Source organism: Simochromis diagramma, unplaced genomic scaffold (genome assembly GCF_900408965.1).
Source record: "Simochromis diagramma unplaced genomic scaffold, fSimDia1.1 OVJJ01000105.1, whole genome shotgun sequence".
NCBI lineage: Eukaryota > Metazoa > Chordata > Actinopteri > Cichliformes > Cichlidae > Simochromis > Simochromis diagramma.
Window position 1 is genome coordinate 224,488 of NW_024386771.1, and position 23,272 is coordinate 247,759.

Consider the following 23,272-nt stretch of genomic DNA (forward strand, 5'->3'; position numbering starts at 1 on the left):
CCTCCTCCTTTCAGGGTGGAGCCTGCTGGAGTCCAATGGTTGACACCAGGTCTGAGGAAGTGTAAGTGTGTTTTTAATGTGATTCATGAAAACAAAGCAGCACACATTCAACCATCTTCAAACTGTCACATCGCTCATTCACATCTCTGATGTCAGGAGTCATCATCAAAGTGTCAATCAATGAACAGATGATGGATCAATAACTGCAGCTGGATTGTGTTTGTTCTCTCATCAGATTCCTGTCAACTCACAATCGACACAAACACAGTTCACAAAAAACTCAAACTGTCTGACAACAACAGGAAGGTGACGCATGTGACGGAGTTTCAGTCATATCCTGATCATCCAGACAGATTTAATGGTCGTCTTCAGCTGCTGTGTAGAGATGGTCTGAATGGTCGCTGTTACTGGGAGGTTGAGTGGAGAGGAAATGTTGATATATCAGTGAGTTACAGAAGAATCAGAAGGAAAGGAGGCAGACATTGTGGGTTTGGCAACAATGATCAGTCCTGGAGTATTGAATGCTCTGATGATGGTCCTTGTTCTGTCTGGCACAATAACAGACTAACACCAATCTCCTCCTCCTCCTCCTCCTCCTCTGTCTCTAACAGAGCAGCAGTGTATGTGGACTGTCCTGCTGGCACTCTGTCCTTCTACAGAGTCTCCTCTGACACTCTGATCCACCTCCACACCTTCAACACCACATTCACTGAAACTCTTTATCCTGGATTCAGAGTATCTCCTGGTGCCTCAGTGTCCCTGTGCTGAGATGAGTGTAAAGAGTGTCTCCTGTTAGAGAAACACACTGACTGTTGAACAGATAGTTCAGTCTGTACATGTCTGTCTCTTTCACTCAGAAACACGTTTTCAGATTCATGGATTCAATCAGTTGATGTTTTAAACTGTTCTAAATGATTCCTTGTAAACTTCTTCCTCTTCAGTCCTTTAAAGATGGAAGCTCCCATTATTCCAGGATCTACATGTTGTTTTTCTGTCTTTTTCCACTCAAAGCTTCACAGTGAATATCAGTATGTTGTGTTTCTCTGAAACTCAGTTCACAACCAGCTCCTCTGCATTTCAACAAGTCTGAGCTCATTAAAATGAATCCAAATGTTTCATTTCTCATTCTTAATGGGATGTTTCCATCATGGCTGAATAAGTGGACATTCAATTGTACCCAGTGTATCAAATATTAAAGATATTTAGCATCTCTCATGTTTCTGTCATTCTATAAAAACAGCTGCTTTTAAAAACGGATCCAATCAAAGAAACATTAATTTCCATATTGATCAGATCAATACGTACAGCTCTGATGTCACTAACATCTCCTTGAACTCTTCATTGATGGTTATTTGTGGCCCTCTGCTGGTGAGAAGATGAACTGTATGATGTCAGTTTAATAAGCACAGATGAGATGAAGGTTTTTAAATCTGCTTTTTCTAATTGTTCAGGGTCCTGCTCCAGGAAACAGCTTCAACAAACTCTGAATTTCAAAATAAGACCTCAGTCTGAGTTTTTTTTAAAAAAGCTCTTATTTTGGAGTGAGCTGATATTTAATATTCATGTCATCAGTCCAACAAGGGGCGTTATTAGCAGTCATCAGCCCCATAACTGTGGCTCAGATTGGCCCTCCTGCACCTGCTAGCAGGCTCAGTAGGTCATTATCACCAATTGGTTAGCCGGATCGCTGTTGGAGGGACGATGATGAATCCAGATCCAGTACAGACAGACTCCAGTTCACTTCACACTGAGACAGGCGCATAGCAGTTAACTACTCATCAAAGACTACAGTCACCCCACCATAAACTGTTCAGACTACTTCCATCAGACTGCTGAACACTTCATAGACAGCTCACCTTCACTTACCGGAACTTCAACATTATGTACTCCATACTGTACATTAATGCATTTGTTTTGCACATTTCTAACTGCCAACCTGTGAATATTTTATTTTATTTTATATATTTATTTTTCAACTTTTACAAGTGAAATCAAACAACTGTATTTAACAGTGAAAACCAGAGTGGAAGCTGGCTCATATAGTCCAACCCAGGCTAAAAGTAAGTTGAGTAGACCAGCATCATCAAAGTGTCGGCTCTCTGAACATGGTGCAATATCGCCATCTACAGGACTAAACTAGTTTTTCTCTCCCTCCTCATCAACGTCAAGATGACTGTCATCGTACAGCAAAACACGTCGAACAGGTGACATGACTGTCTAAGAGGCGGAGTTAAACTCTGGCAGGTAAGCATGTGAGGGGGAGCAACATGACGCTGGAAGATCATCATTGCATTACACAGTTTCCTCTCTGACTGGATGCTGCTGTGACCAAGAACAGCTGTGGAACCAGGATCCTGAGTGTCATCTATGGATGAATGCAGGTCAGTGTGTTGCTGGTGGAGGTGATGAATCACAGTGTCCATCTCACGTTGGAGTCACAGCTTTTCTTCAGCTGCTCTGGTCTTCAAATGTAAGGCATCGACGGCTCTCCTTTACATGTCCATTGGAATATCACCACCTGCTGTCTGAAAAATATTCATGAAAAAAACCAGACAAAACAAAAACAGCAGCAGTAACAGTAAAATGTACTTATAAATTAAGTGAAAACCCACATTTGAACTCTACCTACTTGTTCATCAAGGCATGAGTACAAGGGCAAGGAGACTTCACAGACATGTTGAAATTGTACTTGTGATGTGAAGATGTTGGACTGTGGTGGCCACTGCAGACTGTTGGACTCTGTTACAATCTTCTTCAGTCTCCTGTTACAGCCGTGGATTTGCTTGGACAGCCTGATAGCGACTCCCTGTCCGTCTGGAACGAAGCATTTACATTAAAAAAATACCATCCATCTATCTTCTTCCGCTTTATCAGGAGCCGGGTCGCAGGGGGCAGCAGCCTAAGCAGAGAAGCCCAGACCTCCCTCTCCCCAGCCACCTCCTCTAGCTTATCCAGGGGAACACCAAGGCGTTCCCAGGCCAGCCGAGAGATATAATCTCTCCAGCGTGTCCTGGGTCTGCCCCGGGGCCTCCTCGCGGTGGGACATGCCCGGAACACCTCACCCAGGAGGTGCCCAGGAGACATCCTTGTCAGATGCCCGAACCACCTCAACTGGCTCCTTTCGATGTGGAGGAGCAGCTTCTCTACTCTGAGCCCCTCCCGGATGGCTGAACTTCTCACCCTATCTCATGGGAGAGGCCAGCCACCCTTTGGAGGAAGCTCATTCCCGCTGCTTGTATCCGCGATCTCGTTCTTTCGGTCAATACCCACAGTTCCTGACCATAGGTGAGGGTAGGGACGTAGCTCGACCTGTAAATTGAGAGCTTCGCTTTTGCGCTCAGCTCTCTCTTCACCGTGATGTGCAGTTGCAGGGTGCGCATCACTGCGGCCACAGCACCAATCTGTCTTTTGATCTCCGGCTCCCTTCTCCCATCACTCGCGAACAAGACCCCGAGATACTTGAACTCCTCCACTTGGGGCAGGAACTCATCCCCGATCTGGAGTGGGCACTACACCCTTTTCCGGCTAAGAACCATGGCCTCAGATCTGGAGGCGCTGATCCTCATTCCCACTGCTTCACACTCGGCTTCGAACCATTCCAGTGCGAGCTGGTGGCCATCACCCGATGAAGCCAACAGAACCACATCATCTGCAAAAAGCAGAGATGAGATTCTGAGGCCACCTAAGTGAAAGCCCTAGGCCACTTGACTGCGCCTAGAAATCCTGTCCATAAAAATTATGAACAGAATCAGTGACAAAGGGCAGCCCTGGCGGAGCCCATCACCCACCGGGAACGAGTCCGACTTATTGCCGGCAATGCGAACCAAGCTCTTGAAACGGTTGTATAGGGATCGAATGGGCCTTAGCAATGGGCAGGACACCCAGTACCCCCGTAGCACCTCCCACAGGACACCCCGAGGGACACGGTTGAATGCCTTCTCCAAGTCCACAAAACACATGTAGACTGGTTGGGCAAACTCCCATGTACCCTGAAGTATCCTTGAGAGGATAAAGAGCTGGTCCAGTGTTCCCTGACCAGGACAGAATGACTAATTTCTGATATCGTTAAGATATCAGGTTGGAAAATGTTGAACTTAAATAAAGTATTAAATGACCTCCTGAAAATTCAGACAGTGTTTCCTTCATAAAGTATTGCAAACTCCCTAAACAGAGACCTGGACTCTAAAGAGAGATGGTGAAACAGCTCAAGGAGAGCTACTGAAAAGGCTGTCTGAGGCTTGTCCACTGTAGCAGGAGAAAGCCCAGATTTTAACAGAGGACAAGCTTCAGGTTCACAGACACAAAAAGCAACTCTACAATTGCATAGCTGACCTACCAAAAAGAGGGGAAGATAAGAAGTCATTCAACATTTGTTTTTATTAACCTCCTGAGACCCACTGCCCACATATGGAGACATGGTGGTGATGGTAACTCCATCTTCATCATCCGCTTTCCAATATATCCACGAACCCTCTGTGCACATGTACAAACTGTCTCAGCCTCACCTCTGAAACTTTCAAACCTGAGCTGTGCCTGTAATGTACTAATTTCTAATCTTTTCCATTTTGGCCAGTCCAAGCATTTAGAAATAAATGAATAGAAATCACCATTCAGAGATAATTCTTACTTTTTCTACATATCAGGTCTGACCAATCTGAAATACCTTGGAGAAATGAACAATATATCCTAAAACTGACCTCAGGTCCCAGTCATTGCATGGATATATTTCATTTTAAAATTATACCAAAATAGTATGGCATTAAGTAATAAATCTCTAAGAACAAATCTGTGTTCACAAATTTTTTTTATCTCTCTTGTGTATACTGCATGGGTACTGTGATCCTCTGGTAAATGTAGCTCTAACTCAAGCCAAGCCTTCTCATAGTAGGTTTCCTATAGAGAGACGAGGATTATGGGAAAAAACAACAAATAAAACAGAACAAGCAAAGATAAAATCTATTTTACAGCAATTATGAATTACTTTGAAAGAAATCTGAAATCCCAACATTTATGAATATAAGTGGTAATTAGCTACTTACATTCCACTTCTTTGGAAGGGGGATAGATTTTTTGTGTGTTTTCCTAATACAGGTTTTGCAATATACACAAGTACTGGATTTATATGACATCTTTCAGTGAATCCCACAGGCTGAGATCTTCTCTCTTTGCCTTACTGTTTGCTGTCTCTGAACCAAAATTGCTGCAAGTCACATTATCCATATTCTCAGCCAGTGGTGTGACTGCCTGGTTTGGGGACAGGTGAACCAGTCTGAATGAAGCTGGGAGATGAGGACTTCATTTGTAGATATGAAAATGTAACAGCACCACTGATGATTTTCATTATTATTTTTATCTTGTTTGTCCTGAGGTGTGCCGTAGTCATTTTCCACACACTTAAGATGTTTAATGTTTAGACACACCCGTAATGCAGTCCTCTAGCTGGATAGCGTTAAGGAGCAGCCACGTGTATTTAAAAAAAAGATAAAACAGCTTCCAGTTTTGTATCAGTTTGTATCAAACTGGAGTCTGTCTGTACTGGATCTGGATTGATCGTCGTCTCTCCAACAGCGACACAGCGACCCGGCTCACTGATTGGTGATAACGACCTGCTGAGCCTGCTAGCAGGTGCAGGAGGGCCAATCTGAGCCACAGTTATGGGGCTGATAACTGCTAATAACGCCCATTGATGGACTGATAACATCCGAAAATGCATTTTCCCACAGTTGTGCCACAAATCAGATGCACTTTGCTCTTTTGTTTTTTCTTGTACTTGTGCTGCTTGCTTTTCATAAACTTGAATGAATGCCTGATAGAATGCCTGTAACTATGTGCTTGGTGTGGCTGAGAAAATTGCTCATCAACTTTACTGTTGCGGTGAGAACCTGCTGATGGCATTGTAACACTTTCCAATTATTGTGTTCTTGAGGAGGAAAAGTGGCTTCATTGATGCTTTGCTAACACCATCAATAAAGTCCCAAACCCAGGAAGCCTTCGTGTGCGCTACATGATCTGTGATTAACAGATATTTGCTGTATACTGTACAAGAGTTTATACAAGTATGGACTGAATAGTGTGTGCATGTGCTTAGGATAACGTGTGTCAGTTTGTGTACATTGCCATTGACCAATAAATCATACCTGTCACTGCAGTTTATGTCTATAAACATGGACAGCTAGAGAAATACCTCGAGGTATTCCATAAGAGTACCCTGCACATTAATTCTCGACGCGAGGGGGGTACCCGGCAGATACAGCAGATAAATTAAATACAGGCTATTGCTATTTTGTATTGTTTATTTGCAGGAGTTGGCAACCTTTCTGATGATGAGTGCCATCTAAAATTTCCTCAGAAGTCAATGTGCCATATGATTACATTAGCAATAAATTTAATAACGCTCTATATGAACAGTTACACACTAAATAGAACAACTTTATAGAATTATATTTGTTTGCAGATGTTGGCAGCTATCAGTGAATGGTTATTAGCTATTTTGAAACAAAAAAGGACACTTTTTATCCATAAGAAGAACTCCATAACACCAAATGTATCAACTGTACAACAGAAAATGCAAATGCTATTGGTTTCCTCACAACAATGATAAATACTGTCAATAAGGCCTCTGCAATGTTCTGAAGACAGTTAAACTTGTCAGGTATGATCAGATGTCCAGCAGGTGAAAATGCAAGCTCCATGAACACGCACAGCTATAGATTCAGCTCTAATATTATTACCACACAATCCAAGGACACACCAACAGCTCAGATTTCTAGAACTATTAAAACAAATGTCAGTCTATCCATTCATTTTCTTGGGAATATTCAATTCAGGTTCACAGTGGGAGTGTGGTGGGCTAGAGCCTGTCCCAGTAGTCATAGGTAGAGTACAACTGGACAGGTCACCAGTCTGTCAGAGGACTAACAGAGAGACAGACATCAGAGTAAGAAATCTACTTGAAATTACTGTAAGCTTGCTACAGCTGTATGTATGAACATGTGGCCGTTACAACTTATGTCTAAAAATGTATCGTTTCATGCATCAGTTAAAACACTCGACTCCAGGTACACGACGCGCAGCTGGAAACACTTCACGCAAGTCGAGCTGCCCGAGATTCATAGAATTTACAGAAAATGTTACATTTTTGTGATTTATATCGTTATCGGACGACAGATGTCTTATATCGGGATATGAGATTTTGGTCATATCGCACAGCCCTACCTGCAGTGCAGGTCCTGCACCCCTCTACAATCACACCTTGCCAGCTTAGAACTTGCTCTGCTTGTGTTGTTGTTGGTGGTGATGTGTATGACTACCAGCGGGAGAGCAGCAGCCATTGAATGTACTGTTACAGCAACCGTGTGATTATTGTAAGAATAAATGATGCCGCAAAGCATGAAAATGCCATCGGGTCTGCTGCGGTGGTTTAGTTAATTTATTTATTCTTTAGAAAAAAATCTTAAATAAAATGTTCACGCAAACCAGTAAACAAATTAATACAAGTGTTGAGAAACTATAATACAAAAATTACAATTAAAATTCTCAAAAACACAAAACTGGGTGAAAATACAAATAATATGTAAACAACTTAACAACCCCCAAAGCGTGTAAGTCAGGTCACGTGACAGCGCAACATCTAAACACGAGGGGGAGGGGAGCAAAGTGTGCCTGCTCTGCGCTGACACAGGAGCAGCGAGTCCAGCGACTTGGCTGTTTTGTCTTTGCCGAAAGCACAGCATTGCAAACAAGAGCGGAACTTAAAGGGGTCTCCACCCTGACTTCTAACCGGAGCGGCCCGCGGAGCTTACAGCGCCGGTGCACAGACGCCTGCCCACGGGTCCGAGTAACAGCTAACAACGGCTTCAACGAGGCGCCGTGACGTCACTAAGAATTAAGGTTTGGGTTTTTTGGATCAATCTTTATTCGAATTGAGACCAAAGAACAGGAGCAGCAGCTAACTCAGTAAAGAGATTACCGGAAGTGTGCTCGGACACGGAGGTCAGGGCCCTGTTTCAGGAAGCCGGTTTAGTGGAAAAACTGAGTAACTATACCCTGAGTTAACGAAAACTCTGGGTTTGCGGTTTCACAAAGCGAGTTCAGCTGAAGCCTGAGTGAGTCACTATGACGACACACGCCGTGAAGCTAACCTGCCCCCTAGCAGGTTTACCACAACTAACCCTGACTGTCTCCGCCCCTTTGTCGGAAACCTGACAGTAGGAAGTGTCGGACATGGCGTGCTCCTTCCTTGAAGAGCCAGTAGATCGTTAAGCCCAAATTCTCCGCAGAGCTCTCCGCCGGGAGAGAGTGATCAGAGCGCGTTTGGACATTTTATCATTTCCTGATGATTTTCTGTGCGAACGTTACCGTTTCTCAGCACAATCTATAAGTTATTTGAATAACATCCTCAGGCCTAATATTGCTCATGTGACACATCGCGGACATCCTCTCAGTTCATTACATATTATTTGTATTGCACTTCGGTTTTTTGCAAACGGGAGCTTTCTGTATAATATTGGTGATGCTGAGCACGTTTCCAAGGCTACCGTCTGTCGGGCAGTCAGGAATGTTACAGTTGCACTGAAACGTCTCCTGTACTCGTCTGTGGTGTTCCCCGGTCACAGACCCACAAGATTTATCAAAGAGGGATGCCACAAAATTGCAGGTAGCAGGATGACCAAAACTTAATTTATGATGTGGTGATACTTGGACTACTACTTAAATTTCACATTTATTTCCAGGGTTCCCAGGCGTGATTGGCTGTATAGATGGCACTCACATTCCAATCATTGCTCCTTCAGTAAATGAAGGAGACTATGTGAACAGGAAGTCTTTCCACAGCATTAATGTACAGGTACATAGTTCCCTGTAGCATTTCAAACTAACAAATTATTTCATTATAGTAATGGATGCTAATTTGTGTTCTCTGCACTGTGAAGATCATATGTGATGCTGCCAACATTATCACAAATGTGGAAGCCAAGTGGCCAGGCTCTGTCCATGACTCACAAATATTCCGTGAATGTACACTGAGCACAAAATTTGGACATGGTGAGTTGAGAATACTTTAAAATATATAAAGACCAATTGCTTCAGGGACATTTGAACTGAAGTGCATCCTTCTGTCTTAGGAGAGTTCACTGGCTACTTGCTTGGTGATAGGGGGTATCCATGTTTACCCTATTTGCTTACCCCTTACCCTGACCCTGAACCGGGCCCACAGCAGCGATATAATCTGGCTAATTGCAGGACAAGAGCCAGAATTGAAATGACTATCGGAATGCTTAAGGCCCGGTTCCAGTGCCTGCAAAGACTCAGGGTCACCCCAGAAAGGGCATGTGACATTATTGTGGCGTGTGTGATTCTTCACAACATTGCCACAATTAGAGGAGAACACTGTCCTTCTGAACCAAACATCAGCAGTGATCCAAACCATGAACATCCTGACCCTCCCACGGACATACAAGATGGAAGAGCAGTCAGAGACACCATATGTCACAATAATTTCCTTTGACCCATCACCTCAACATGTTGAAAGAAGAATAAACAGATTTTTGGATCAACTGGCTTTATTGGTCGCCTGTATTTCCTGTACACAAAGTATTAAAAGATGTAAACCTCATAAAGTGTCTTTGTTGCTTCCTCCTCTGTAACAGCTGTCAATGTTTCTTCATTATTTTCCTGTAGTAAAGAAATAAACAACATTGCTGTTCTACTGTAAACTCATGTAATCTGTGGAGTATTACTCACATCTGCATGTTGGTCTGGCTCAACAGGAGGCTGCACCAGATGCAGTACACCACCACCATCAACTGATAGAATATGAGGTTTATACAGGTCACTTATAACTTACAAGGGACCAAATGGCAATTAACAAACATACCAATCACCTTACACTTCATTGTCATTATGCTCTCAGAGACAACCAAGACTGAGGGAAGGCAAAATCAGTAGGAAAATAACTTCACTACAAAAACATTCATTATGGTAAAGAGTTTATCAAATGAATGAGCAGCACTGCAAAGGTGACTGTGAAGACAGGATGTATGCACATCATGTATTATTTTGAATTTACCCCCTATGTAGGCACTTGTGTCTTGCGGGGTTATTGACTCAGAGGATGTCCCCGCAGAGATGCCTTCAGCCACAGGGCGCCCACTGTTTTGGCTGAGGGCCAACTTCTCAGCCTCTGTGAGTGGTGGTGGTGGAGGACCCCCACCTGTTTTTCGGGCCTCCGCTTTTTTTCTGTTGGCTATAACGGGTCACATTTGAGCATACAGAGTAAGCAAATATGTACTTGTAATGTGCTCAGATAATTTCAATAAGTGCTTACAGAAAGAAAATTAATGTAGCCTCTAACTGCAATTGATTTACATGGGACAAACAGACCAAGCACTATGGCTCATAATACAATTACACCTCACCTGTTTGGACTATATTTTTATATTTCATTTTTACTTGCTGCCAGGAACGTTTGGGGCCTGTTGGGTTGCACCTGCGCTCACATCACATCACAAAATAAAATGTATAAAATAACAAATAAAATAACATATGATAAAATAACGTGTTAAATTGGTGGAAATCCCTAGATCAATGTTTAAATTAACACTCATGCATTGACTCTGTCGGCTATGTTTTGCCATGCATGCTTCCTTTCTTTCGCAGCTGTGGCTGTGTTACTTTTTTCCGCGGAATTTGCATGTTATCGGCATATACTGCCATCAGAATTTCGCCGTCAAGCGCTGTAAAATACATTGACCGCGCCTTCTTTCCCTCCGTCTCCATGGTGACTCGCTTGATCTGTGCTCCGCTTATCAGGGCTTTATGTATCCTCGTGCGCGCGCTTAACTTGGGGTTAAAGCAACTCCGCGTTGATTGAACTACTTGTTATCAGCCTTTCTGAAACCGAATATTCCGAGTTGGACAGTTCGGGGTTACTCAACCCTGAGTATCGTTTTTCACTCTAAGTTTTCTAAACCGGCTTCCTGAAACAGGGCCCAGAAGTTAAATCAGCCTAAACAAACACACTGAAGCTTTTTGAATATTTACCCGAACAATGATATCATAAGTGTATAAGGTTGGAGGAAAGTTTGATAGTGTGAGGCTTATGTCCTCAAATTGTGGTTATGCCGGTGTTGTGCCAAAAAGTGATTCCCGGTATTTGCCAAAAACGGATTGCTTGTATTTAAACTGCTATAAATAACTTGTTGGTCTACAATATGTGAAACATATGTCAAATATATCCCTCATGAATTATATCAAGTCATCTTGACCAACAAACAACATTCCTGTAGCAAGGTAGAAGCCGCAATCACTTTTTGGCAGTGACTTTTGTATCCTTTATTTGTGCAGTTAAAGAAAATTCTTGTTTACTTTAAAAATGTCTCTTTTAAGAGTAATCTGGCCAAGAGGACAGCTGATATTGCAACAAATGCAAAAATAGTTCTGTAAACATATTTTAAGTGGACAAAACGAAGCTGATTGATTATAATCAAGTACAATAACACAGCTACAAAGATAACTGAGAAACAGGTAATTTTTTAAATTTTGTATATAACCCCTTTGTAATACCTGTTCACCGAAGTCTATTTAGCAACATACGTAACAATGTTACACATAAAAAACACACGGAAACATTGGAAATCGGTTTTTAGCACAACACCCGCTTGTACATGTACACAAGAGACACGAAAGTTCTTCTTTACTGATGTTTACTGTGCTCCTCTTAACGTACACAGGCACACCGTAGAACTGGTGAATACAAATGTACAATAAAGTTATATTTCAACATTAAAACATATAAAATTTGAAAAATATAAACAAACATACCACTTTGGCCTGCAAGTGGACACACTGGTGTATTTGGAACTTAGGACTTATTATTTCATATTTAGCTTAGCATTCACATGTCAAGACCGTCATCATGTGCAGCTTCTCTGACCTTTTTCCTAAACAGGAAGTGATCTCTCACCTTAAGCCTTCTTATTGATCGATGACTTTCATGTGTCAAACTAGCAATATACTGTATACAAATAAGAAAATGTTAACACGTTAAACATAAAAATAAAAACAGAGAAAATAAAATCCGTGAATGACATTATAATCACAAGAGCGCCGCTTAGCGGTACAACACTAGCTTTTCACCAGCTGTTACAGTGGCCATGAATATTTTGTACTTGTAAAACAAATGCGATTTGTGAACTGACTTTTGTAACCTTGTAAACCAACAGATGGGTTTGGCTGTCGGAGGGGTGCACGAACAAAATCTTTAGATATTTTGGTTTACAATGTTAGAAAACTCAGTTCACAACTATGTATTTTATTTACAAGTGTAAAATATTGATGACCACAATTTTAGCCCTTAGAGGCTATGTTGTGTTGTTTGGAGGAAAGAAGTTAATAGCAGCGTTCTCATAAGACTTCATTATTGAAAGTTTCTTTTTGAATGAGTTTGTCTTCCTAAGCAGAAGAGTCAATAATCCATTCCCAAATCAAAAAACTGTTCCATAACAACCTTTAATTTCCATTAAGTATAATTGCAATTATAAATAAAATGGCTCTGGTCTTTGGAGTGATGTCAGGAGTAGAGCCAGTCTGAGCTGGCTGAAGTCATTAAATCAGCTGCAGTTACAATGCTGAGTAGCAGCAGGAAGGCAGCATGTGTTCAGTTTAACTGGCACAGACTCAAGTGTGTTGTCACTTCGTTGTTTGTTACCTGCACAGGTACAGCCGGTGCCCTGATGGGCACTTTTATGTGAAGGAAATGAAATACTGATGTACATATTCTAATGTCATCTGTCGCAGCCGCAACCGGGTCATCGCTGTGTCCCACTCTGTCCCCCTACAGACGCTGTGTCAGTCTCTTCACCCACAAACACTGGGTGGTGCAGTCGCCTTACAGCTGTGCGCTGCCCTGAATGAGGTGATCATTAAGTTTGTCCTTTGTGCCGCCTGCAGGTTTTCCAGATGATCGTTGATGGTCACAGGAGGGAGGACAGGAAGGAGGTGAGCTGTCAGTGGGAGAGCCCCGTGGAGGACAGGAAGGAGGTGAGCTGTCAGACTGAGGCAGTGCAGGTGGATGTGCTGAATCAGCAGCTCAGCTGGAGACAATCAGGTGAGACTCATGCGTGATCTATGGCTGTTATATGAGAAACACGGAGCTTCAAACTCAGGTCCAGTGTAACGTTGAATAGAATAGAATATCTCTTTATCTTTATTGTCACTGTTACAAGAACAACGAAAACAACGAAACACAGTGTGGCATCTTTCCATTGTGTGTAATACACAACAACGTAAGTATCTATGCCATAACACTGAGTGACCTCAGTCCTGTAAACACATCCACACACTGCTTGTGGCTCTTGTGGTCGGAGCTCACATCTGCCCTCAGCATAAATCCGTCCTTCCCTCTCTCTCGCAGGTCTTCCGGGTCCTGATACGTCAAAGCCCCCTGCTGACTGCACGGCAGAGGAGATGCTGATGGCCGTTCGCTCTCGGTTTATGGACAGTGTGTCCGAAGCTGTCCTGAGCAGGCTGCTGGATAAACTCCTGGAGCACCGCATCATCATCGATGATGAAATTGATTTAGGCAGAGCGGATGGAAGGGTGAATAACGCCCGACGGGTGATCGACATGGTGCGGAGAAAAGGATCCCAGGCCTGCTCGGCTCTGATCGCCGCTCTCTGCAAGGTGGATCCGTTTCTTTCAAAGGAGCTGCAGCTTATGTGACGCACTGCCAGATGTTTTCCATCAGACACACAGGAGGGCAAATTATGACTCATCTGTAACACTCAGAAGCAGCTAATACCTTTCAGTATTCAATCGTCCAATCCACTTACACGTGGAAACTTGAGCGCTGGCTCGTCTGTTTGTTTTGGTTTTCACATCAAAGGTTTTCACAGAGACGATTTTCTATGCGTCTTTATGCTTTATACAAACAAAGATGTTCCAAACAGCAGAACATGGCAGAGTTTCAGCAGGTTTCAAGACTGAAGAGTTCCAGAAATTAGATCTTGAGTCAAACCTGAACAGTGAGCTCTGTGAAAAAGTCCAACGGAAACCAACAGATTAATGAAGATTTTGGCTGTTTTCATGTTGTTGGAGTGAAACGTGTCAGAGAGCAGAGGATCGGACTGTTTTGTGTTTCTTTCTGTATCTCTGATCAACGTGAAAATAAACGATGTCACCGTGTCTGGTTCAGTCTGGATTTGTAAAATAACCTTGAACATATTCAGTAACTGACAGTCATAAGTATCGATCATTGTAGGTTTTCACAAATATTCAGAGATGTTGTGGTGAGTCAAGAAGCTAATAACCATCCACACCTGGACCCTAGTGTACTGTGACCTGCAGTGAGGGGGGTGGAGGTGACGGGGAGTGATGGTGAGCAGGTGCTCTGACTTCATGATCTGAACAGGACTCTGTGATGGATTTGTTACAGGCAGGGAGCTCTAATCTGTCCATCTTCATCTTCTACGTCAGAGAATAAAGAGAAGCCAAAGATTCAGTTACGGATATCCTGACAGTGTCCCAGTGACAGGTTCAAGTAAACTAAACCTCCTGAAGGAGGGCAGTAGGGGTTGTTCAGATCTTCGGTTTGGGCCAATCCCGTGGGCTAAGATCCAGCTACCGGGCATTTGACTTCTCTACCCACACCCACTCCAGAGTGGGACTTCTGATTTATTTCCTTTAATGGGAATTGTCTGAATTGCTCTTTGCCTGGCCACCCTGGACTCATCTGCCTCGGAGACCAGGAGCAGGAGATGACTTATGGTCAAGATTGACAACTCAATGCTAAATAAATGTTTAATCAAAGTTAAAAAACTGATCAAACCTTATGGTCTAAAAGTAATGACATTGATTCAAAGTGTCCTGTTATCATTGATTGTTCTCACCTGGTCAAGTATAAATAGATCAGCAATCACATTGAAAAATAATCTATTTATTGTTAGCTGGTAAATTAAAGCTGCTATTATTTGGATTATTCCATTTCAACCCTCTCACAGTGGTACAACCCATCAGACCATAATTTAAAAAGTCACTGATTTATAGTTGTGAGGGAAATTATATTGAGTTATAATTATATCTCTGGGTCCAGAGATGGAGCAGCTGGAGATGGAGTCTCTGAGGCTGTTTTCTGTTTGAGTCTGGCTTCAGTTCAGTCTAATTTAGCAGCTTTGACATCAGGGATTGTAGGGGACGAACAGACACACCCACAGGTGAGTTTCCCACCCCGAAACAGAGCGTTAACATCACCTCTGTCTGCGCTGTGTTGGTCACAAGGTTTGTTCTGGGCTTTTAAGTGGAGGATGGAGCTTGTGAGTGATGGAAGCTGAGAGCTGTGTTTGCACATGCTCAGTGTGACAGGATGTTGGCTGCTGTGTTTGCACATGCTCAGTGTGACAGGATGTTGGCTGCTGTGAAAGCTGAATGCTCTCTGGTAGTTATTATGTGCGCTGTAAACAGGAAGCAGAGGAGCAGGACTGAGGTAAACCTCCGAGGGATCAAACTGAGCCTGAGCTCCAGATGTTTCCACATGTTTCTGCTCTGCGTGTGTTTGATGATTATTTCAGGTATAGATGATGGAATATGACCAGTCTGATGTGAGCCTGCTTCTCTGACAGCTCAGATTCAGTGAGATGCTGGAAACATCCCTCAGAGTCATGTGATCAGTGACGTCTGCTTCAGCACTGACAGATAGAAAGCTTTTCAGACCTTTGTCTGGGTGCTAATCCAGCTGTGTGTGTTTGTGATGACAGTAAATTATATCAGACTTACAGCTCCTGCTTTACTGCATTAAAGTGATCAGATGACTTCAGCACTTGGATGGCAGTGAAAGCAGGAAATGACAAATGTAGCACAGCAGCAGCGTTTAACACGTCTGAGCTGGAAACAAGAAGCCTGGTATGAACATCATTCATAGAACAGCTTCCAGCTTCTTTTGCTCTGCAATAGTTTGGATTAATTTGCATTTAAAGACGTAAAGAGACTAAAATGGTCAGGGTCAGGAGGTCAAAGGTCAGAGCTCCTGTGGGTCTGAGGGCGGCCTCATGCTGGAGAAGGATGAAGGAGTCTGACCTGAGCCAGTGTTTGACATGAACACATCAGCACTGCTGTCAGTGAGCCTAACAACAGCCGTTAGCATCATTTCAGTGTTTCAGTCATTTAAAAACACTTCCTGTCACTGTGGTGGTTACAGTGACATCGTGCAGTTTGTGCTTTGACCTCCAGAGGGCGACAAATCAGCACAGACAGAGAGCTCCATTCAAACTTTGCTGCCATAAGTAATAATTCTTCAAATATAATCATCAGTGTTTGAACAGTTATGATATCAGGGACAATCTAGACATGTGTGACAATACTGAACATGTCACATGACACACCTTAAACATCATGTTTTTTTCTAACTTCTCACTCACTAAAATCTCATGATTTCAGATTCTTGCTGTTCCCCACCTGCCCTGTAGGTGGCCTCAGAGTGGTCCCACCGTTTACAGTAATCTGACACATAACATCCTCAATCAGCACACCTGGGGCCCGTTCTTCGTACGTCGCTTACTACATCCAAGATCAAATGACACATCCAAGACCAAATCATCGCGCTAACTCTGAGCTCGCTATTCCGGTTCTCCGAACACACCTGCTGTTGACGATTAGTACAGCTGGATGAAGTAATGTGAGATCACTGGGTGTCGTAAAAGGGGCTACGCATCGATAGTAGAAACATTGATCGGCAACCCTCTGATTGGTCGGCGAAAATGTCGAAGGAGCGTGCTCGGTATTTTTCGGCAGCAAAGCAAGAACTCCTGAGTGAGGGATTTCAGGAGTTTCAGAGTTTAATTAAAACGCAAGGGAACACTGCAAAGGCTGCAAAAGCAAGGAGAGAGGGCTGGCAGAAAGTTGCTGACAAATTAAACTCGTAAGTGATTTAATAATAACAATAATAATGGAGTGGATTGATACAGCGCTTTTCAAGGCACCCAAAGCGCTTTACAATGCCACTATTCAGTCACTCTCACATTCACACACGGGTGGAGGCAGCTACAGTTGTAGCCACAGCTGCCCTGGGGCAGACTGACAGAAGCCAGGCTGCCATATCGCGCCATCGGCCCCTCTGGCCAACACCAGTAGGCGGTAGGGTAGATTTATTATATCACACTATATTATCCAATATTATATTACATTATATTATATTATGTTATATTATATCCCCTTACACATTAGAGCCACAACAGGACCCACTAGAACATGGGAACAGGTAAAAGTGAAATATAAGAATATTCTACAGAATGGTAATATTTATCACTTATATTGCTTTTCGTCTCTTGGAAAGAGACCCTGAAATAATCTGTTTGTTTGTTCATAACAGCAACCAAGAAAAGGGCAGAGCAAAAAAAGACAGGTGGTGGTCCTGCACCCCCTCGTCAACAAGTTGGTTAAGTAAATAATACCCTCACGGGAATATCGATATCTCTCTATGAGCACACTGTCGCGCTGAGCTAAAGGATCCTGTCTGTCCCGCAATATACGCTGAATTCTGAGGACTCTCCTTATCAATCTTGCACCTTCCGCAATGGGTGGCTCGCGTATACGGACAGGACATGGCTGTGACAGACTTCCCAAATCCACCTTCGCTTTTATAGCCGTGGTCTCTCATCTTGATTACACGAAGTAATTTGCAATTGCTACTCTGAAATATGAATTACATCTGTAATAATCACATACATGTAATAGAATGTTAATAGTACATTTCCCTTTTTTTAGGAAATGACCTGTATGTATCTGTGTGACATCAATACAAGGATCAAGTGCTGCATTATCTTTAGTTACATTGATGTTATTTATTTATGGTGAAACAGTGGTGGAATATCGCTGTTGCTTCCGTATAAATGAAGCGGACATACCTGCGTGGCCGCGGTCTAATCCTGTTTACATAAAGTAAACCTGCTCCCGAGCAGGTTTACGCTTACGGCTCTGTTGCTATGGCAGCAAGTCCCGGATGAGCTTCGGGGAACCGAACAATCCAAGATCACGCGAAATCGTCAACAATCTAATCCAGCTAACCTACTTAGCGAGGTACGAAGAACGGGCCCCTGTTCAATGACCAGAGCCATGTTTGGATATTTACATCATTCAATCATTTCATTCACACAACAACATCTTCAGTCTGACTGAAGCTCAGGTGTTGATGGTGCTCACTGATTGGACAGTTGGTTTCAGCTCTGCTCTCAGTCTTTACTGTAATAAGTAAAGCGCTATGCAATTACAGGCCATTTACCATTTACTGCACAGGTGAAGGTAGAAAGTGTGACTGGATCTATAGACTGGAAACAGGAAAACTCACTGTGACTATTTGTCACAGTGAGTTTAAATCCAAACGTTTTATTCCAAACACAGTCAACAGTCTGGTTGTGAGGATATTAGATGTATCAGATGTCTGTTTACACTGGCAGATACTGCAAAGCTTCATGTTAACAAGGTTGTAATATATGTTTGCACTGATTGCCGATCACGCTTCAACTGAGTTGTCCTCAGTCAGAAGGAATGGTACTCCACAGTGATGTAGTTCCAATAACTTTAATAAGGAGGTGGCAGATGACATCAACAGGATGTACAGCGTTGGTAGGGAGGCATTACAGTATTCACATGCAGGTAAAGGGGGTGTGAGTGTGTATATGGGTGTGTGTGGTCATCTCTCATCTGTGCAGAACTGTGCTGAACACGTTCCCAACCAGAAGTACAGATACCGAGGTGCATCATGGGTAACGTAGTATAAAACAGTTACAGTGAACAAGCGAACTTTTAACAAAGGTCAACTTTACTCTGAACCAGCCTGAAGTCAAACACACTGATGAAGGTCAAAGGCTGCTGTCAGATCAACATCTAAGATCTGTTTCTACACATAAAAGTCTGTACATGTTCAGGATCCATTATCATATCTTATCCATTCATCTTTTAGTAATTGAATTTTAAAAAGTTACACATCAATGTCATTACTTCAATGTCATCAAGATACTGAAGTACTGACTATATGGAATATCCCATATAGAAAAGAAATAGTAAAAACTTATATGATTTACTCATGAAAGTCGCCACTTTTTCATTACTTTCATAGATTGTTTTAGTAAGTATCCAAAACATACAAGTTTCATTATATAATTTTTCAAGGGATCTTATATCTGTTTTCACTCTTGTATATGTGACAAAGTGGCTAGATGGGAATTAATTTGCCATTTGTCACTTGCATATATTGTTATTTTGTGTTTTGTTATTTTACAGTCAGCCATAATGCTTTAATTTAGACATTGTTGGTGTAACTTTGCTTAACACACAATATCCCGGGTTTTGTTTGTGGTAGCAGTAGTTACATTCTTTACATCCATGCATGTGTTTTAAAGCAAACACTACTAACCATCAGATCATCTGAATTTTCTTCTGTTTACAGGCACATGTCTGGTAAATTATGTTTCTTTATGTTGCTTTGGTTATACTTACCATGGTGTCCATGTTGTGTATTCAGGTCCTATATGTGAGACAGATGTATGGGAAGGGCCGCCCACTACTTCCTGTTTATATAGGGTCATGAGGTCAATGATTGCATCACTGGGTGTAACCAAATGGAGGGTTTTTCATTTTGTATAGTATTGTTTATTTTCTTTAAAGTAGCCTTTTGAGTTATATTGTATGCAGTGTTTTATTTTACAAACTATTTAGTTGAGTAAATGAGTTTGTCAGTTTCATGCATGACTTTATTCCTGTTCTTTGTTTAGAATTGTATTATTTGGTTTGACCTATTTTGTTTCAATGGTAGGGACTAATGAGGTCAGGTGTGGGCAAAGTCCTGTATAAAGCCAGTGGGATTTTTGCATGCCTGTGATTGTTTTATGGTAAAATGGAGATGCCAGCAATAAAGTATGCTTAAAAGAACTTCAATCGTCTGCTAATGCTATTTACTTATCACCTTCCTTGCTGCTTAAGTTATGCTACATCACAGTATGCTTTTCATACAAGTTTCACACAAGACAGATACAAACTTTATAAGATTTATATATATATTTTCCATATGGGATTAGCCTTTCTTCTTTAGAGGTACATAGATCTGACAGTCATCAGCAGTGTTGGTCAAGTTACTTGAAAAAAGTAATCAATAACTAACTACTGATTATTTCCCCCAAAAAGTAATCTCGTTACTTTACTGATTACTTATTTTAAAAAGTAATTAATTACTTTGTTACTTAGTTACTTTTTAAAAACACGATTTACAACCTGAAGAGGTGATAAAGCGATAGATCTTTCAGCCCAATTCTACTTTTTCTGCATAATCCATCATACAAAATGTAATCAGATGGAAAAGTCTCTTTTTAAAACTTGTTTTATTAGTTTTAATCTTTTAACTTTATGCATCAAGCAAAGATTTAATTATATGCAACATTCTCTGACTGGAAGAAATTTGTTTAACATTTAAACCTATTTTCTGCACATTCCAGCACATAAAATATATATTTTTTGTGTTTACACTCAGTCTTTCAAATAGATGCAAGTAAAACACAGCAGAAAATAAATAAAGTCAACGACTCAGCGGTCCTGTTGCTCTATTTTCACCTGTAAAGCAGGAGTGGGGTAGGCGGAGGTTTACCCTGGTGCAGGTGTGCCGCAGCGGTCAGTTGAAGAATCCGCGAGTTTCTCTGTGAGTTTCCCATTTCGTCGTAGCTACTCGGTGCTTGCTTGGAAGTTTAGGGGGTTTTTTTAGCTGTAAAAAGAAGTTTTCTTCCCACGCACAACGGACACTAATGTTTTTGTCACTCTTTATGGAATCAAACTCAAAGTAAGGTCAGTACTTCCACGCTTTAAACGCTGCACGCTCATACTCTCTCCCGCACTCGATATATCATCCATTGTTCTCCAAAAGTTGATTCTGTTCATCTGGACGTAGTGTTTTGTGGGAGAAACGTTTCGTCACTCATCCAAGTGACTTCTTCAGTCTCAGCTGACTACAGGTTTCCCCAATCTGTTCCCAAGCACCGTAGACCTCTATGTGAACCAGCAGTTGTGCGGGCTGTACAACATTATATAGGGAGCCAAAACATAGCAGCTATCTTCCTCCCACATGGACATGGCAGTCTTGGTGTCTGCTCCGAAGCATCCTCGTATCTCCGTGACCTGTTCTGGTGTCTGCTCCCTACTCTGTAAGAGACAGAAAAGAAAAAAGGTCAGGATAATCTAATGCTATTATCCATTGTTCTTCTAGTGATTCAAAGTTGGTTTAGAATATCATGTTCGGAACTCTTTGACCCAGGGACCTATTTTACTTATTATCTATGTGTGCAAGTGTGTTTGCAATTACCCCTCTGCACTCTAGGTCATGTCTTACAATATATCAGTCTGGACAGTCACTCCGAACAAAGCATCTGACCTTCAAAAGACTGAGTGCCAACTCGAATGAGCACATTTTCAATGTGTGTATGAAAATAATTATAACTGCTTATTTTAGTAAGAGAAATCAAACGTTTTCAATCCCAACACTCCCTCATTTCACACGTTTTAACGTGTGTTTTGTTCAGCCTGCTGTCCCACAAGTTCCCCTCCAGTGTGACACTCAGCCTTTCAGCTTTTCCCTCTTAACTGGGGTGGGATCTTTTAGTCGAGTCAGTGCTAAATCAGCTGTCATCCCCATTCAGTTGGTCAGATACTGGGTCTTCCAGACCATCAGCCTGCCTCCTCATGGAAACGCACTGATTCATCACCAAGCCCAACCGACACTGGCACCTGATAGGGTGGCACTGCATGTTCTTCGCTTAGTGTCGCTGTTTTCAGTCTGTTAATTAGAGTTCTCAAACTTGGGATAGACAATATCCACACGAGTCAATACAGCTGTGAACATGGCCAATTATCAGTCAAGTACCAATTAATCATAAAATGATTACTTTTATTTTCTGAATGTTTCAGTCACCCAGAGGATCTTCAATCCCAGAAAATTCCTTCTCCTCATTTGATGATGTCTGTCGTCTTTCCATGCCCTGGTAACTGGCCCATCTGGAGCTGTATCACTTGAAATATACGTACAACAGCCAAACCACACCTTGGTCACACCAACCCCCTTTCCACCCTGAGGATGTCCAACGCTATCCTACTCTGGACTGTTAAAAGTGACTTTACCACCGACTGATCTGTCAGTACAGTTTATTGCATTCCCTGGTCAGGTTAGCCAATCTCTGCACATTGTAATGAACATAATCAACTTGGTCAACATTTTATTGGATGTTGTTTCAAACACAACAACAATTAATGAATAACAGAAACTGATGGAGCTGAACATTTATTTATCTGAAATTAAGTCAATCTTGTGTACGGGTTGAATTAAAGTGTGACTCAAAATCTTGGGGTGTGATAAAAAGTGCCTTGAGGCGAAGGCGACTTTTGTTGTGATTTGGCACTACATAAATAAAATTGAAGTGAATTGTTAATGGCAATCAAGACGAACATCTTTTACTTGCTAGCAAGGGATGTTGCTAGACACCAACGCCTGCTTGGTGTCTCAGGAAAGCACTCTGAATCCAACCACAGACGACCTCAACTCTGGCCTCCGCTTGCCGCCTTTCATTGAAAATAGTTACAACACATTTAAGCACCTCCCATTGTAAAACCCCCTATGGCTACAAAAGACAAGGCAATATGTGTGTATGTGTGAGCATGTGTAAGCACGTGTATGCATGTGCGACAATGTGCGTGTGTGCATCTATGTATGTGCGACAATGTGTGTGTGGGTGTGTGTATGTATGAGTTTGAGTGTATGTTTGCTTTTGTGGGTGTGTTTCTGTGACCTCCTGCCCACAAAAGGATCATAAAAGCAGGAAGTTTACTAAGCATCAAACAGAACCCTCACATAGATGTCCCTAACAAAACACTGCAGCCTCCCCCACCAACAAACTGGCTGGAGAGGTGGTCAGAGACAAAGGAATGTCTTTGATCAGGCTGCTTGAACTAAGACTTACAAATTTAAGTAACGCAATAACAACATTTAACAATTTGACTCCAACAGGAAACATATTCAAGAAACTTAGAGAAGTCCAGATGCTTTTCTTTCCAGGTTCCTTAGATGGAAGGATCAATCAAATCAAATTTGAATTTGATTTGATTTTGACAAGCACAGAAGAGATTAAGAAAAATGAAATTTATTAATAAATCTTCTTAATAGAGTCTGTTTATTCTTTAGGCTGGAAGTGAGCGGCTGTGAAATTAGACAATCTATCCTTCGTTATATCCTCGCCCTTACTTCTGCGTT

The 23,272-nt window shown here is 42.1% G+C and overlaps 2 protein-coding genes and 1 long non-coding RNA gene across 4 annotated transcripts in view; all 3 read left to right on the top strand.

Moving 5' to 3' along the window:
- The window catches only part of LOC120738117 (protein NLRC3-like), a 281,780-nt gene that overhangs the window by 37,028 nt on the left and 221,480 nt on the right, over positions 1-23,272 (top strand). The window lies entirely within an intron of this gene.
- Positions 386-23,102, top strand: LOC120738304. Its single transcript, XR_005696936.1, has 4 exons — positions 386-484; positions 5,292-5,301; positions 7,891-7,896; positions 23,087-23,102. It is a non-coding gene; the product is annotated as an uncharacterized LOC120738304 (long non-coding RNA).
- On the top strand, positions 7,602-15,447 carry LOC120738250 (caspase-1-like). 2 transcript variants are annotated; one of them, XM_040039455.1, is made up of 3 exons: positions 7,602-7,890; positions 12,949-13,105; positions 13,412-15,446. In XM_040039455.1, exons 2-3 carry the CDS (start codon positions 12,958-12,960, stop codon positions 13,717-13,719), a joined length of 456 nt encoding a protein of 151 aa, XP_039895389.1. In that variant the 5' UTR covers positions 7,602-7,890; positions 12,949-12,957; the 3' UTR covers positions 13,720-15,446. The 2 variants fall into 2 exon arrangements, with proteins under 2 accessions (XP_039895389.1, XP_039895399.1); XM_040039465.1 differs by lacking the exon at positions 7,602-7,890 and having other exon boundaries at positions 11,837-13,105; positions 13,412-15,447.